The sequence below is a fragment of the Oncorhynchus mykiss genome, chromosome 10 (genome assembly GCF_013265735.2).
Source record: "Oncorhynchus mykiss isolate Arlee chromosome 10, USDA_OmykA_1.1, whole genome shotgun sequence".
NCBI lineage: Eukaryota > Metazoa > Chordata > Actinopteri > Salmoniformes > Salmonidae > Oncorhynchus > Oncorhynchus mykiss.
Window position 1 is genome coordinate 86,183,391 of NC_048574.1, and position 17,623 is coordinate 86,201,013.

A 17,623-nucleotide genomic window follows, 5' to 3' on the forward strand; every position below is an offset into this window, starting at 1 on the left:
GCGGTATGAACTCACACACAACCTGAACTCAGTTTATTACATTAAATGATGTTCTGACAGAGCGGTATGAACTCACACACAACCTGAACTCAGTTTATTACATTAAATGATGTTCTGACAGAGCGGTATGAACTCACACACAACCTGAACTCAGTTTATTACATTAAATGATGTTCTGACAGAGCGGTATGAACTCACACACAACCTGAACTCAGTTTATTACATTAAATGATGTTCTGACAGAGCGGTATGAACTCACACACAACCTGAACTCAGTTTATTACATTAAATGATGTTCTGACAGAGCGGTATGAACTCACACACAACCTGAACTCAGTTTATTACATTAAATGATGTTCTGACAGAGCGGTATGAACTCACACACAACCTGAACTCAGTTTATTACATTAAATGTTGTATTTGTTTACAGAATACTGTGAGGAGGGTTTCTAGTATCCATCTTTATCTAACCCTCTTTCCTCCTCTAGGAATATTTACCCTCTCCCCTTCACTCTTCCTCCTTACCCCGATCTTCCTCTCCTCCCTCTCTAGGAATATTTACCCTCTTCCTCCTTATCCCCGTCTTCCTCACCTCCCCTCTCTAGGAATATTTACCCTCTCCCCTTCACTCTTCCTCTCCTCCCCTCTTCCTCGTTATCCCCGTCTTCCTCACCTCCCCTCTAGGAATATTTACCCTTCCCTCTTCCTCAATACCCCGGTCTTCCTCTCCTCCCATCTTCTTCCTTATCCCCGTCTTCCTCACCTCCCTCTCTAGGAATATTTACCCTCTCCTCTTCCTCCTTACCCCATGTCTTCCTCCCCTCCTCCTTACACTTCAATCACACCGACAGAGTCATTACATTTTGGTAGACCCAGACGTACATTCATCTCCAGTAAACAACGCTGAGCAGTGCGTTCTGGGTGGAGCGTCACGTTGGCTGTATCAGACTGTCTGCTGCAGACGGCTTGGCAGAAAGGTGAACGTTGAACTTCAGACATAACCAGACGACGCTGTCGGTGTGTTTTGGAAGCGTTTCCCCTCGTCTTCCTCGTCTTCCTCTAATGCATTTTTTTGCGTTTGCGTATCTCCGTGAACGTGTGGTATTTGACGAGGGGCAGCTGCAGAGACGCCAGTCTGTTTTCAGCCTTCGGACCGTCGTCGTCCCCCGTCACACAGCCGTGTCTGGACAGGGTCAGCCCCATCGACTTGGCCACCTCCACCATCCTGCACACACACACACAGAGATACAGAGAGATACACACACACAGAGATACACACACACACACACACACACACACACACACACACACACAGATACACACACACAGAGAGAGACACACACACACACACAGAGAGAGACACACACACAGAGAGACACACACACACACACAGAGAGACACACACACACAGAGAGACACACACACACACACACAGAGAGACACACACACACAGAGAGACACACACACACAGAGACACACACACACAGAGACACACACACACAGAGAGAGACACACACACACAGAGAGACACACAGAGAGAGAGACACACACACAGACACACAGAGAGAGACACACAGAGAGAGACACACAGAGAGAGACACACAGAGAGAGACACACAGAGAGAGACACACACACACAGACACACAGAGAGAGACACACAGAGAGAGAGACCCACAGAGAGAGACACACAGAGAGAGAGACCCACAGAGAGAGACACACAGAGAGAGACCCACAGAGAGAAAATATCAGTAACGCTGTTGCTTTTGTGTTATTAATTATTTCACCTTTATTTATTTATTTATTTATTTATTTAAAGTAGCTACATTTGTATTTATTTTATTTATTTCACCTTTATTTAACCAGGTAGGCAAGTTGAGAACAATTTCTCATTTACAACTGCGACCTGGCCAAGTTAAATCAAAGCAGTGCGACACAAACAACAACACAGAGTTAGTTACACATGGAATAAACAAACGTACAGTCAATAATACTATTAATTAATAGATAATAATAATACAGTAGAACAAAAGAAAACAAAAAGTCTATATACAGTGAGTGCAAATGAGGTCAAATAAGGTAAGTTAAGGAAATAAACAGGCCATGGTGGCGAAGTAATTACAATATAGCAATTAAACACTGGAATGGTAGATCGGCAGAAGATGGATGTGCAGATAGAGATACTGGGGTGCAAAAGGAGCAAGATAAATATATAAATACCAGTATGGGGATGAGAGATAGATAGATGGGCTGTTTACAGATGGGCTATGTACAGGTGCAGTGATCTGTGAGCTGCTCTGACAGCTGGTTCTTAAAGCTAGTGAGGGAGATATGAGTCTCCAACTTCAGAGATTTTTGCAGTTTGTTCCAGTCAGCGGCAGCAGAGAACTGGAAGGAAAGACGACCAAAGGAGGAGTTGGATTTGGGGAGTGACCAGTGAGATATACCTGCTGGAGCGCGTGCTACGGGTGGGTACTGCTATGGTGACCAGTGAGCTGAGACAAGGCAGGGCTTTACCTAGCAGAGACTTGTAGATGACCTGGAGCCAGTGGGTTTGGCGACGAATATGAAGCGAGGGCCAACCAACGAGAGCGTACAGGTCGCAGTGGTGGGTAGTATAAGGTGATTTGGTAACAAAACGGATGGCACTGTGATAGACTACATCCAGAGTGTTGGAGGCTATTTTATAGATGACATCACCGAAGTCGCGGATTGGTAAAATGGTCAGATTTACGAGGGTGTTTGGCAGCATGAGTGAAGGAGGCTTTGTTGCGATACAGGAAGCCGATTCTAGATTTAATTTTGGATCTAGATTTAATTTTGGATTGGAGATGCTTAATGTGAGTCTGGAAGGAGAGTTTACAGTCTAACCAGACACCCAGGTATTCAAAATGGTCGGTAATCTGTTTGTTAACTTTGCTTTCGAAGACCTTAGAAAGGCAGGGTAGGATAGATATAGGTATGTAGCAGTTTGGGTCGAGAGTGTCTCCCCCTTTTAAGAGGGGGATGACCGTGGCAGCTTTCCAATCTTTGGGAATCTCAGATGATACGAAAGAGGTTGAACAGGCTGGTAATAGAGGTTGCAACAATTTCGGCACCTCATTTTTTTTTTTAAAGAGGTGTGTCTCTCGCTCTCCTGTTCTGTGACCCCCCCCCAGGTCTCTGTGACCCCCCCCCCAGGTCTCTCTCCTGTTCTGTGACCCCCCCAGGTCTCTGTGACCCCCCCCAGGTCTCTGTGACCCCCCCAGGTCTCTGTGACCCCCCCCCAGGTCTCTGTGAACCCCCCCCCCAGGTCTCTGTGAACCCCCCCCCAGGTCTCTGTGAACCCCCCCCAGGTCTCTCACCGTTTTTCTGTGACCCCCAGGTCTCTGTGAACCCCCCAGGTCTCTGTGAACCCCCCCAGGTCTCTGTGACCCCCCCAGGTCTCTGTGAACCCCCCAGGTCTCTGTGAACCCCCCCAGGTCTCTGTGAACCCCCCCAGGTCTCTGTGAACCCCCCCAGGTCTCTGTGAACCCCCCCCCCCCCAGGTCTCTGTGAACCCCCCCCCCCCAGGTCTCTGTGAACCCCCCCCAGGTCTCTCACCGTTTTTCTGTGACCCCCCCAGGTCTCTGTGACCCCCCCCCCAGGTCTCTGTGAACCCCCCCCAGGTCTCTCACCGTTTCTCTGTGACCCCCAGGTCTCTGTGACTCCCCCCCCCCCAGGTCTCTGTGAACCCCCCCCAGGTCTCTCACCGTTTTTCTGTGACCCCCAGGTCTCTGTGTAACAGTGTGAGGTCAGCGGTCATGTCTCCCATGTGGAGCAGCAGGGCCAGGCAGTACGCTGCCACCTTCACACGCATCGACGTAGACACCACGTTCTGCACCCTAGAGACACACACACACACACACACACACACACACACACACACACACACACACACACACACACACACACACACACACACACACACACACACACACACACACACACACACACACACACACACACACACACACACACATTAATACCAATGTAGCTACTGAATTTAACTAAATCTGTTTTTTAATTCAAGAGGAAGGAAAGGAGAGCTCTATTCCCTAACTAGTGCACTACGTAGGGTGCTATCTGAAAAGCAGACGATCTATGGGCCCGGGTCTAGTGCACTACGTAGGGTGCTATCTGAAAAGCAGACGATCTATGGGCCCGGGTCTAGTGCACTACGTAGGGTGCTATCTGAAAAGCAGACGATCTACGGGCCCGGGTCTAGTGCACTACGTAGGGTGCGAGGGTGCCAGTGAGTGGACAGCTACCTGCCGTTATTGAAGGTCTCCACGGTGAAGGTCCTCATCAGCTTGATGTGGATGATACGAGGGCAGCCCTCCTCCTGCCCGACTAGAAAACAACATTAACACAACCCTTAATGATACGAGGGCAGCCCTCCTCCTGCCCGACTAGAAAACAACATTAACACAACCCTTAATGATACGAGGGCAGCCCTCCTCCTGCCCGACTAGAAAACAACATTAACACAACCCTTAATGATACGAGGGCAGCCCTCCTCCTGCCCGACTAGAAAACAACATTAACACAACCCTTAATGATACGAGGGCAGCCCTCCTCCTGCCCGACTAGAAAACAACATTAACACAACCCTTAATGATACGAGGGCAGCCCTCCTCCTGCCCGACTAGAAAACAACATTAACACAACCCTTAATGATACGAGGGCAGCCCTCCTCCTGACTAGAAAACATTAACAACCCTTAATGATACGAGGGCAGCCCTCCTCCTGCCCGACTAGAAAACAACATTAACACAACCCTTAATGATACGAGGGCAGCCCTCCTCCTGCCCGACTAGAAAACAACATTAACACAACCCTTAATGATACGAGGACAGCCCTCCTCCTGCCAGACTAGAAAACAACATTAACACAACCCTTAATGATACGAGGACAGCCCTCCTCCTGCCCGACTAGAAAACAACATTAACACAACCCTTAATGATACGAGGACAGCCCTCCTCCTGCCCGACTAGAAAACAACATTAACACAACCCTTAATGATACGAGGGCAGCCCTCCTCCTGACTAGAAAACATTAACACAACCCTTAATGATACGAGGACAGCCCTCCTCCTGACTAGAAAACATTAACACAACCCTTAATGATACGAGGACAGCCCTCCTCCTGACTAGAAAACATTAACACAACCCTTAATGATACGAGGACAGCCCTCCTCCTGACTAGAAAACAACATTAACACAACCCTTAATGATACGAGGACAGCCCTCCTCCTGACTAGAAAACATTAACACAACCCTTAATGATACGAGGACAGCCCTCCTCCTGACTAGAAAACATTAACACAACCCTTAATGATACGAGGACAGCCCTCCTCCTGACTAGAAAACAACATTAACACAACCCTTAATGATACGAGGACAGCCCTCCTCCTGACTAGAAAACAACATTAACACAACCCTTAATGATACGAGGACAGCCCTCCTCCTGACTAGAAAACATTAACACAACCCTTAATGATACGAGGGCAGCCCTCCTCCTGACTAGAAAACAACATTAACACAACCCTTAATGATACGAGGGCAGCCCTCCTTCAGCCCGACTAGAAAACATTAACACAACCCTTAATGATACGAGGACAGCCCTCCTCCTGACTAGAAAACATTAACACAACCCTTAATGATACGAGGGCAGCCCTCCTCCTGACTAGAAAACATTAACACAACCCTTAATGATACGAGGACAGCCCTCCTCCTGCCCGACTAGAAAACAACATTAACACAACCCTTAATGATACGAGGACAGCCCTCCTCCTGACTATAAAACATTAACACAACCCTTAATGATACGAGGACAGCCCTCCTCCTGACTAGAAAACATTAACACAACCCTTAATGATACGAGGACAGCCCTCCTCCTGACTAGAAAACATTAACACAACCCTTAATGATACGAGGGCAGCCCTCCTCCTGCCCGACTAGAAAACAACATTAACACAACCCTTAATGATACGAGGGCAGCCCTCCTCCTGCCCGACTAGAAAACATTAACACAACCCTTAATGATACGAGGACAGCCCTCCTCCTGACTAGAAAACAACATTAACACAACCCTTAATGATACGAGGGCAGCCCTCCTCCTGACTAGAAAACAACATTAACACAACCCTTAATGATACGAGGGCAGCCCTCCTCCTGACTAGAAAACATTAACACAACCCTTAATGATACGAGGGCAGCCCTCCTCCTGACTAGAAAACATTAACACAACCCTTAATGATACGAGGGCAGCCCTCCTCCTGACTAGAAAACATTAACACAACCCTTAATGATACGAGGGCAGCCCTCCTCCTGCCCGACTAGAAAACAACATTAACACAACCCTTAATGATACGAGGGCAGCCCTCCTCCTGCCCGACTAGAAAACAACATTAACACAACCCTTAATGATACGAGGACAGCCCTCCTCCTGCCCGACTAGAAAACATTAACACAACCCTTAATGATACGAGGACAGCCCTCCTCCTGCCCGACTAGAAAACATTAACACAACCCTTAATGATACGAGGGCAGCCCTCCTCCTGCCCGACTAGAAAACAACATTAACACAACCCTTAATGATACGAGGGCAGCCCTCCTCCTGCCCGACTAGAAAACAACATTAACACAACCCTTAATGATACGAGGGCAGCCCTCCTCCTGCCCGACTAGAAAACAACATTAACACAACCCTTAATGATACGAGGACAGCCCTCCTGCCCGACTAGAAAACAACATTAACACAACCCTTAATGATACGAGGACAGCCCTCCTCCTGACTAGAAAACAACATTAACACAACCCTTACTGATACGAGGACAGCCCTCCTCCTGACTAGAAAACATTAACACAACCCTTAATGATACGAGAGATTAGAGATTATGTTCTCGGTGAACACTACAGGTGCAGGCTCAAACGAGGATTACTTTTTAAAAAGTCAACACTTGCTTCTCACACACACACACACACAGAGAGACAGACACACACGCAGAGACAGACACACACGCAGAGACAGACAGACACACACGGCATGGCACTCACACTTGCGAGTCATGTTTTTCTGCCGTGCCAGTTTGAGCAGCAGGAGGAGGTAGAAGGCACAGCGAGCATGTCTCTCTCTGGCCACGCCCTCTCTGGGCAGGCTCTCCAACTGACGCACCACGCTCTGACACCTGGAACAACAACGTCAATACAACGTCAACAACACAACAACAACGCCAACACAACAACGCCACCACCGCATCAACAACAAAGTCAACAACAACACCACAACAACGTCAACAACAGTATGAGTGTTGTAGTCCGACCCTTCATCTGTTAAGTTCTGTAGTTCCTCTGGGGTCAGGGCGGCCATCTTGGAGCCAGCAGCATCCAGGACATCGTACTCCACCGGAGACAGGACTGGGACTCAGGTAAGGACACACACACATTAACCTGGCCATACACACACATTAACCTAGTCACACATTAACCTGGTCATACACACACATTAACCTGGCCATACACACACATTAACCTAGTCACACACACACACACACATTAACCTGGCCATACACACACACACATTAACCTGGCTATACATTAACCTGGCCACACACTAACCTGGTCACACACACATTAACCTGGTCACACATTAACCTGGTCACACATTAACCTGGCCACACATTAACCTGGTCACACACACATTAACCTGGTCACACATTAACCTGGCCATACATTAACCTGGTCACACACACATTAACCTGGTCACACACACACACATTAACCTGGTCTCACACACACACATTAACCTGGTCACACATTAACCTGGTCACACACACATTAACCTGGTCACACACACATTAACCTGGTCACACATTAACCTGGCCATACATTAACCTGGTCACACACACATTAACCTGGTCACACACATTAACCTGGTCTCACACACACACATTAACCTGGTCACACATTAACCTGGTCACACACACATTAACCTGGTCACACACACATTAACCTGGTCACACACACATTAACCTGGCCGGCCACACATTAACCTGGCCACACATTAACCTGGTCACACATTAACCTGTTCACACATTAACCTGGTCACACATTAACCTGGTCACACACTAACCTGGTCACACACTAACCTGGTCACACACTAACCTGGTCACACACTAACCTGGTCACACACACATTAACCTGGTCACACACACATTAACCTGGTCACACATTAACCTGGTCACACATTAACCTGGTCACACATTAACCTGGTCACACATTAACCTGGTCACACACTAACCTGGTCACACACTAACCTGGTCACACACTAACCTGGTCACACACTAACCTGGTCACACACTAACCTGGTCACACACACATTAACCTGGTCACACATTAACCTGGTCACACATTAACCTGGTCACACATTAACCTGGTCACACATTAACCTGGTCACACACTAACCTGGTCACACACTAACCTGGTCACACACTAACCTGGTCACACATTAACCTGGTCACACATTAACCTGGTCACACATTAACCTGGTCACACACTAACCTGGTCACACACTAACCTGGTCACACACTAACCTGGTCACACACTAACCTGGTCACACACACACATTAACCTGCTCACACACACATTAACCTGCTCACACACACATTAACCTGCTCACACACACACACACACACACACACACACACACACACACATTAACCTGCTCACACACACATTAACCTGCTCACACACACATTAACCTGCTCACACACACATTAATCTGCTCACACACACATTAACCTGCTCACACACACATTAACCTGCTCACACACACACACACATTAACCTGCTCTCACACACACACACACATTAACCTGCTCACACACACACACACACAGCTTAACCTGGAGTCACACACACACACAGCTTAACCTGGAGTCACACACACACACACACAGCTTAACCTGGAGTCACACACACACACACAGCTTAACCTGGAGTCACACACACACACACACACAGCTTAACCTGGAGTCACACACACACACACACACACAGCTTAACCTGGAGTCACACACACACAGTTTAACCTGGAGTCACACACACACAGCTTAACCTGGAGTCACACACACACAGCTTAACCTGGAGTCACACACACACACACACACACCTTAACCTGGAGTCTCACACACACACACCTTAACCTGGAGTCACACACACACAGTCCAGGTGAAGGATACTGTCGTCAAACAGGTAGACCTGTTGAGGTGTGTCGGCGTCGGGGTAGCAGGGAGGAAGGTAATGAGACACTTCAGACTGGGACTCTGCCTGAACAACCTCCTGCTGAAGGGCTGGAGGAGGGAAACATTCACTGTGTTACTGCTGTGTGCTACTGTACAGGTGTGTGTGCTACTGTACAGGTGTGTGTGTTACTGTACAGGTGTGTGTGCGTACGTCTTCTGGTCTGACTGTGTCCATCAGAAAGTATTCAGACCCCTTGACTTATTCCACTTTGTTACATTACAGCCGTATTCTAAAATTAATTCAATTGTTTTTTTTCTCTCTCACCATAATGACATCACAATACCCCATAATGACATCACAGTACCTCATAATGACATCACAATACGTTATAATGACATCACAATACCTCATAATGACATCACAATACCTTATAATGACATCACAATACCCCATAATGACATCACAATACCTCATAATGACATCACAATACCTTATAATGACATCACAATACCCCATAATGACATCACAATACCTCATAATGACATCACAATACCTTATAATGACATCACAATACCCCATAATGACATCACAATACCCCATAATACCAAGTAGCAGGTTTTCATCAAGGATCTGTACTTTGCTCCGTTCATCTTTCCCTCGATCCTGACTAGTCTCCCTGCCGCTGAAAAACATCCCCACAGCTTGACGCTGCCACCACCATGCTTTACCGTAGGGATGGTACCAGGTTTTCTCTAGACGTGACGCTTGGCATTCAGGCCAAAGAGTTCAATCTTGGTTTCATCAGACCAGAGAATCTTGTTTCTCATGGTCTGAGAGTCTTTAGGTGCCTTTTGGCAAACTCCAAGCGGGCTGTCATGTGCCTTTTACTGAGGAGTGGCTTCCGTCTGGCAACTCTACCATAAAGGCCTGATTGGTGGAGAGCTGCAGAGATGGTTGTCCTTCTGGAAGGTTCTCCCATCTCCACAGAGGAACTCTATCAGAGTGACCATTGGGTTCTTCTCCCCAGATTGATCAGTGTGGCAGGGCGTCCAGCACTAGGAAGAGTCTTGGTAGTTCCAAACTTCTTCCATTTCAGAATGATGGAGGCCACTGTGTTCTTGGGTTCTTCCATTTCAGAATGATGGAGGCCACTGTGTTCTTGGGTTCTTCCATTTCAGAATGATGGAGGCCACTGTGTTCTTGGGTTCTTCCATTTCAGAATGATGGAGGCCACTGTGTTCTTGGGGACCTTCACTGCTGCAGAAATGTTTTTGGTACCCTTCCCCAGATCTGTGCCTCGACACAATCCTGTCTCTGAGCTCTACGGACAATTCCTTCAGACCTCATGGCTTGGTTTTTGATCTGACAACTGTTGGACCTTATATAGACAGGTGTGTGCCTTTCCAAATCCTTCCCAATCAATTGAATTTACCACAGGTGAACTTGTGTGTTGTAGAAAGTGGTAGAAACATCTCAAGGATGATCAATGGAAACAGGATGCACCCGAACTCAATTCAGAGTCTCAATACTTATTTCGGTTTATTTTTTAATAAACATGCAAACATTTCTAAACCCGTTTTTCGCTTTGTCATTATGGGGTCTTGTGATGTCATTAAGGGGTCTTGTGATGTCATTAAGGGGTCTTGTGATGTCATTAACGGGTCTCGTGATGTCATTAACGGGTCTTGTGATGTCATTAACGGGTCTTGTGATGTCATTAAGGGGTCTTGTGATGTCATTAAGGGGTCTTGTGATGTCATTAAGGGGTCTTGTGTGTCGATTTGAGGATAAAAAAGGCTGTAACTTAACAAAATGTGGAGAAAGAGAGAAGGGGTCTGAATACTTCCCAAATGTACTGTAGGTGTGTAGGTAGTTATACAGGTGTGTGTGTGTGTGTGTGTGTAGGTAGGTATACAGGTGTGTGTGTAGGTAGGTATACAGGTGTGTGTGTGTAGGTACCTTCCAGGCCCTTCTGGTCTATGATGGAATGGGCAGCCTTTGCTACAGCACTCTGCAGGGTCTCACTGTGTGTGTGTGTGTGTGTGTAGGTATACAGGTGTGTGTGTTGGTATACAGGTGTGTGTGTGTGTGTGTGTGTGTGGGTATACAGATGTGTGTGTGTGTGTGTAGGTATACAGGTGTGTGTGTAGGTACCTTCCAGGCCCTTCTGGTCTATGATGGTGTGGGCAGCCTTTGCTACAGCACTCTGCAGGGTCTCACTGCCCACCTGGTTTAGTCTCCTGGAGGTCAGAGCTCTCTTCTGCTTGTTGGTACCAAACGCCTCGATCAGAGAGTCCACCTGTAGGGGGGGTGGGGGGGGGGGGGGTTAGGTATTCATTCTTATGATTGATGTGATCAAATGCAGATTATACTGTAGCCCGCAGTGGGTTTAGTAAAACAACACTTAAACCTGACAGGAAGTATTGGGGGAAACTCTAATCCCTGGAACTAGAGACTAAGGGGAGGGGAGATGTTCAAGGCTGACGGAACTCTAGAACGTTCCGGGTTCTATTTTTTAACAGAAATGAACGGAGGTACCTTTTCCCTGTATGTTAGATCTGTGTTCTGGGACGCATCATTCTCTGTAGACGCCTCCCCTGGGAAACAGAGGACATGTTAGTCAGAGAGACGACTCCCCTGGGAAACAGACGACATGTTAGTGAAGTCAGAGAGACGACTCCCCTGGGAAACAGACGACATGTTAGTCAGAGAGACGACTCCCCTGGGAAACAGACGACATGTTAGTGAAGTCAGAGAGACGACTCCCCTGGGAAACAGACGACATGTTAGTCAGAGAGACGACTCCCTGGGAAACAGACGACATGTTAGTCAGAGAGACGACTCCCCTGGGAAACAGACGACATGTTAGTCAGAGAGACGACTCCCCTGGGAAACAGACGACATGTTAGTCAGAGAGACGACTCCCCTGGGAAACAGACGACATGTTAGTCAGAGAGACGACTCCCCTGGGAAACAGACGACATGTTAGTCAGAGAGACGACTCCCCTGGGAAACAGACGACATGACCTACACCAGGTTGTATCGGGGGCTCCAGTTCAACACGGTGAGGTCGACCTACACCAGGTTGTATCGGGGGCTCCAGTTCAACACGGTGAGGTCGACCTACACCAGGTTGTATCGGGGGCTCCAGTTCAACACGGTGAGGTCGACCTACACCAGGTTGTATCGGGGGCTCCAGTTCAACACGGTGAGGTCGACCTACACCAGGTTGTATCGGGGGCTCCAGTTCAACACGGTGAGGTCGACCTACACCAGGTTGTATCGGGGGCTCCAGTTCAACACGGTGAGGTCGACCTACACCAGGTTGTATCGGGGGCTCCAGTTCAACACGATGAGGTCGACCTACACCAGGTTGTATCGGGGGCTCCAGTTCAACACGGTGAGGTCGACCTACACCAGGTTGTATCGGGGGGCTCCAGTTCAACACGGTGAGGTCGACCTACACCAGGTTGTATCGGGGGCTCCAGTTCAACACGGTGAGGTCGACCTACACCAGGTTGTATCGGGGGCTCCAGTTCAACACGGTGAGGTCGACCTACACCAGGTTGTATCGGGGGCTCCAGTTCAACACGGTGAGGTCGACCTACACCAGGTTGTATCGGGGGCTCCAGTTCAACACGGTGAGGTCGACCTACACCAGGTTGTATCGGGGGCTCCAGTTCAACACGGTGAGGTCGACCTACACCAGGTTGTATCGGGGGCTCCAGTTCAACACGGTGAGGTCGACCTACACCAGGTTGTATCGGGGGCTCCAGTTCAACACGGTGAGGTCGACCTACACCAGGTTGTATCGGGGGCTCCAGTTCAACACGGTGAGGTCGACCTACACCAGGTTGTATCGGGGGCTCCAGTTCAACACGGTGAGGTCGACCTACACCAGGTTGTATCGGGGGCTCCAGTTCAACACGGTGAGGTCGACCTACACCAGGTTGTATCGGGGGCTCCAGTTCAACACGGTGAGGTCGACCTACACCAGGTTGTATCGGGGGCTCCAGTTCAACACGGTGAGGTCGACCTACACCAGGTTGTATCGGGGGCTCCAGTTCAACACGGTGAGGTCGACCTACACCAGGTTGTATCGGGGGCTCCAGTTCAACACGGTGAGGTCGACCTACACCAGGTTGTATCGGGGGCTCCAGTTCAACACGGTGAGGTCGACCTACACCAGGTTGTATCGGGGGGCTCCAGTTCAACACGGTGAGGTCGACCTACACCAGGTTGTATCGGGGGCTCCAGTTCAACACGGTGAGGTCGACCTACACCAGGTTGTATCGGGGGCTCCAGTTCAACACGGTGAGGTCGACCTACACCAGGTTGTATCGGGGGCTCCAGTTCAACACGGTGAGGTCGACCTACACCAGGTTGTATCGGGGGCTCCAGTTCAACACGGTGAGGTCGACCTACACCAGGTTGTATCGGGGGCTCCAGTTCAACACGGTGAGGTCGACCTACACCAGGTTGTATCGGGGGGCTCCAGTTCAACACGGTGAGGTCGACCTACATCAGGTTGTATCGGGGGCTCCAGTTCAACACGGTGAGGTCGACCTACACCAGGTTGTATCGGGGGCTCCAGTTCAACACGGTGAGGTCGACCTACACCAGGTTGTATCGGGGGCTCCAGTTCAACACGGTGAGGTCGACCTACACCAGGTTGTATCGGGGGCTCCAGTTCAACACGGTGAGGTCGACCTACACCAGGTTGTATCGGGGGCTCCAGTTCAACACGGTGAGGTCGACCTACACCAGGTTGTATCGGGGGCTCCAGTTCAACACGGTGAGGTCGACCTACACCAGGTTGTATCGGGGGGCTCCAGTTCAACACGGTGAGGTCGACCTACACCAGGTTGTATCGGGGGCTCCAGTTCAACACGGTGAGGTCGACCTACACCAGGTTGTATCGGGGGCGAAAGTGACAAATACACATTTGATTGGGTTTGGTACAGCCATTCATCCAGCCTGTTTTTTTTTTTAAAACAGAAGAAGTTGATGACCCAATCACACATCAACCTCTATGTACTTGTGGAGATCTGAGATTTGATTGGTATAGGTCAGTGTTGCCCAACTCCAGTCCCCTCCAACAGCCCAACTCCAGTACCCCCCCCCCAACAGCCCAACTCCAGTACTCCCCCCCAACAGCCCAACTCCAGTACTCCCCCCCAACAGCCCAACTCCAGTACCCCCCCCCCAACAGCCCAACTCCTCTCCCGTCAATGGCAGCGTCCAGAGGTTCAAGTCTCCATGGCCGACCCATTCTATCTTGTGAATTTAAATGATAACCAATCAAATTGGTTTCTGGAGTAGCAGGTAGACTGATAGGGGATGACTGTCACACTGAAGGGTGTTATCTGATAGGGGATGACTGTCACACTGAAGGGTGTTATCTGATAGGGGATGACTGTCACACTGAAGGGTGTTATCTGATAGGGGATGACTGTCACACTGAAGGGTGTTATCTGATAGGGGATGACGTACCTGGGATGACGGGCTGCATGTTGAAGAGTTGAGCGTTGTGCACCTCCATCCTCATGGTCTCCTTGTTCAGCACCCCGACATAATACCTGAGACATAACAACACTGTCACCCTGCCACTGTTTTGGTAAACAGCTGAGAGACATAACAACACAGCCACCCTGCCACTGTTTTGGTAAACAGCTGAGAGACATAACAACATGGCCACCCTGCCACTGTTTTGGTAAACAGCTGAGAGACATAACAACATGGCCACCCTGCCACTGTTTTGGTAAACAGCTGAGAGACATAACAACATGGACACCCTGCCACTGTTTTGGTAAACAGCTGAGAGACATAACAACACTGCCACCCTGCCACTGTTTTGGTAAACAGCTGAGAGACATAATAACAACACTGGCACCCTGCCACTGTTTTGGTAAACAGCTGAGAGACATAACAACATGGCCACCCTGCCACTGTTTTGGTAAACAGCTGAGAGACATAACAACACTGTCACCCTGCCACTGTTTTGGTAAACAGCTGAGAGACATAACAACATGGACACCCTGCCACTGTTTTGGTAAACAGCTGAGAGACATAACAACATGGACACCCTGCCACTGTTTTGGTAAACAGCTGAGAGACATAATAACACTGCCACCCTGCCACTGTTTTGGTAAACAGCTGAGAGACATAACAACATGGACACCCTGCCACTGTTTTGGTAAACAGCTGAGAGACATAACAACATGGCCACCCTGCCACTGTTTTGGTAAACAGCTGAGAGACATAACAACATGGCCACCCTGCCACTGTTTTGGTAAACAGCTGAGAGACATAACAACATGGCCACCCTGCCACTGTTTTGGTAAACAGCTGAGAGACATAACAACATGGCCACCCTGCCACTGTTTTGGTAAACAGCTGAGAGACATAACAACATGGACACCCTGCCACTGTTTTGGTAAACAGCTGAGAGACATAACAACACTGCCACCCTGCCACTGTTTTGGTAAACAGCTGAGAGACATAATAACAACACTGGCACCCTGCCACTGTTTTGGTAAACAGCTGAGAGACATAACAACATGGACACCCTGCCACTGTTTTGGTAAACAGCTGAGAGACATAACAACACTGTCACCCTGCCACTGTTTTGGTAAACAGCTGAGAGACATAACAACACTGTCACCCTGCCACTGTTTTGGTAAACAGCTGAGAGACATAACAACATGGACACCCTGCCACTGTTTTGGTAAACAGCTGAGAGACATAACAACATGGCCACCCTGCCACTGTTTTGGTAAACAGCTGAGAGACATAACAACATGGCCACCCTGCCACTGTTTTGGTAAACAGCTGAGAGACATAACAACATGGACACCCTGCCACTGTTTTGGTAAACAGCTGAGAGACATCATACTTGTAAACATGGTTTTGATGTTTTTTTTAACTCGCTGAAATAAAAACTTACTTGCAAAGGTTGTTGCATTTTAAGGATCCCGTTCCAAAGTTATTACCAACATAGGAGAGTCTGTCTGATTCTGCAACCTAAACACAGGAAGAAGACCGTGTCAGAGAGAATTAGCCTTAAAAACACAGGAAGTAGCCTTAAAAACACACAGGAAGGAGAACATGTCAGAGAGAAGTAGCCTTAAACACACAGGAAGTAGCCTTAAAAACACAGGAAGAAGACCGTGTCAGAGTGAAGCAGCCTTAAAAAACACACAGGAAGAAGACCGTGTCAGAGAGAAGTAACCTTAAAAACACAGGAAGTAGCCTTAAAAACACACAGGAAGGAGAACGTGTCAGAGAGAAGTAGCCTTAAAAACACACAGGAAGAAGACCGTGTCAGAGAGAAGTAGCCTTAAACACACACAGGAAGAAGACCGTGTCAGAGAGAAGTAGCCTTAAAACACACAGGAAGAAGAGCGTGTCAGAGAGAAGTAGCCTTAAAAAACACAGGAAGAAGACCGTGTCAGAGAGAAGTAGCCTTAAACACACAGGAAGAAGACTGTGTCAGAGAGAAGAAGGAATGTTGTTTTACCAAAAATGTCTAATATTTATAAACTCAATATTTATAATTTTATTTATTTATTTATCATATTTATCAACTCTGTGTTTTGCTCCTGGGTACAGATCCAAAACGGATCCCAGATCAGCGCTCTAGAGGCAACGTCACCCTACACCAGGCGTAGTGATCTCACCAGCATGCGTCGGTTCTTCTTCCTAGGGTTGGTCTCGTCCACGTTCTTATAGAAGCTGAAGTCCAGCTGCTGTGTGTTCCTCAGGGCGCCGTTAGAGAACTGAACTGTTGAGGAGAAAGAGGGGGATAGAGGATTGACATGAATGGGTATATGTGTGAGGATGCTGTTTATCGACCACTGCTCTGCCTTCAATACCATAGTGCCCTCTATGCTCACCACAAAGCTCAGAGACATAAAAAAAAAAAAAAAATGGTATGCATTAGTTAAGTTGACTCTTGGGAAGTAGATAAAGGACTTCAATGACAAAATCCCGAAGTTACAATACATTTAACGTCACTGCATTAACATGAGCGCACCCACGTGTACTACGGAACAGGGTGGATTTACGTGTTGTCAATTCTTGGAGACGCTTAAAATTGCAATCTTGTATTTTCAATGAATAATTCGTCTGTAACATAAATAGTCATATTTACCAATAGTCGCTTTATCGTCTTCTCTCTCCTCTTCACAGCAAACCAATGTGCAGTTGGCATCCATGTTTGTTGTCAGTTAAGCGGATCTTAAAAAAACAAAACGGAAATATATTCACCCTCCACACACACACACACACACACACAAAACAACAGCGACACCCGATGGCGAGGAGTGGTACTGCAACTCGTTAACACGGTGCGCTGATAG

The 17,623-nt window shown here is 48.2% G+C and overlaps 1 protein-coding gene across 2 annotated transcripts; it reads right to left on the reverse strand.

The window, feature by feature from the left end:
* Positions 1–65: 65 nt before the first annotated feature.
* LOC118936860 (DNA-directed RNA polymerase I subunit RPA49-like) lies at positions 66–17,587 on the reverse strand. 2 transcript variants are annotated; one of them, XR_005034310.1, is made up of 13 exons: positions 17,416–17,587; positions 16,943–17,046; positions 16,210–16,286; positions 14,757–14,842; positions 11,802–11,860; positions 11,418–11,562; positions 9,260–9,370; positions 7,343–7,436; positions 7,077–7,207; positions 4,287–4,368; positions 3,729–3,860; positions 764–1,225; positions 66–729 (listed from the first exon to the last, which is right to left on the reverse strand). XR_005034310.1 is itself a non-coding variant. In XM_036934364.1 (12 exons), exons 1-12 carry the CDS (start codon positions 17,477–17,479, stop codon positions 1,060–1,062), a joined length of 1,251 nt encoding a protein of 416 aa, XP_036790259.1. In that variant the 5' UTR covers positions 17,480–17,587; the 3' UTR covers positions 66–1,059. The 2 variants fall into 2 exon arrangements, 1 of the variants encoding a protein (XP_036790259.1); XM_036934364.1 differs by having other exon boundaries at positions 66–1,225.
* Between the last annotated feature and the right edge of the window lie 36 nt (positions 17,588–17,623).

What these genes read in the sequence shown, in the direction of transcription:
- LOC118936860 (XM_036934364.1), bottom strand. Translation starts at nt 17,479, where the DNA reads ATGGATGCCAACTGCACATTGGTTTGCTGTGAAGAGGAGAGAGAAGAC. An exon ending in AGACGATAAAGCGACTATTG is followed by an intron (nt 17,047 to 17,415) that starts GTAAATATGACT and finishes TCTCCTCAACAG; the next exon opens with TTCAGTTCTCTAACGGCGCC. An exon ending in CTGGGGGTCACAGAAAAACG is followed by an intron (nt 1,226 to 3,728) that starts GTGAGAGACCTG and finishes GTGTGTGTGCAG; the next exon opens with GATGGTGGAGGTGGCCAAGT.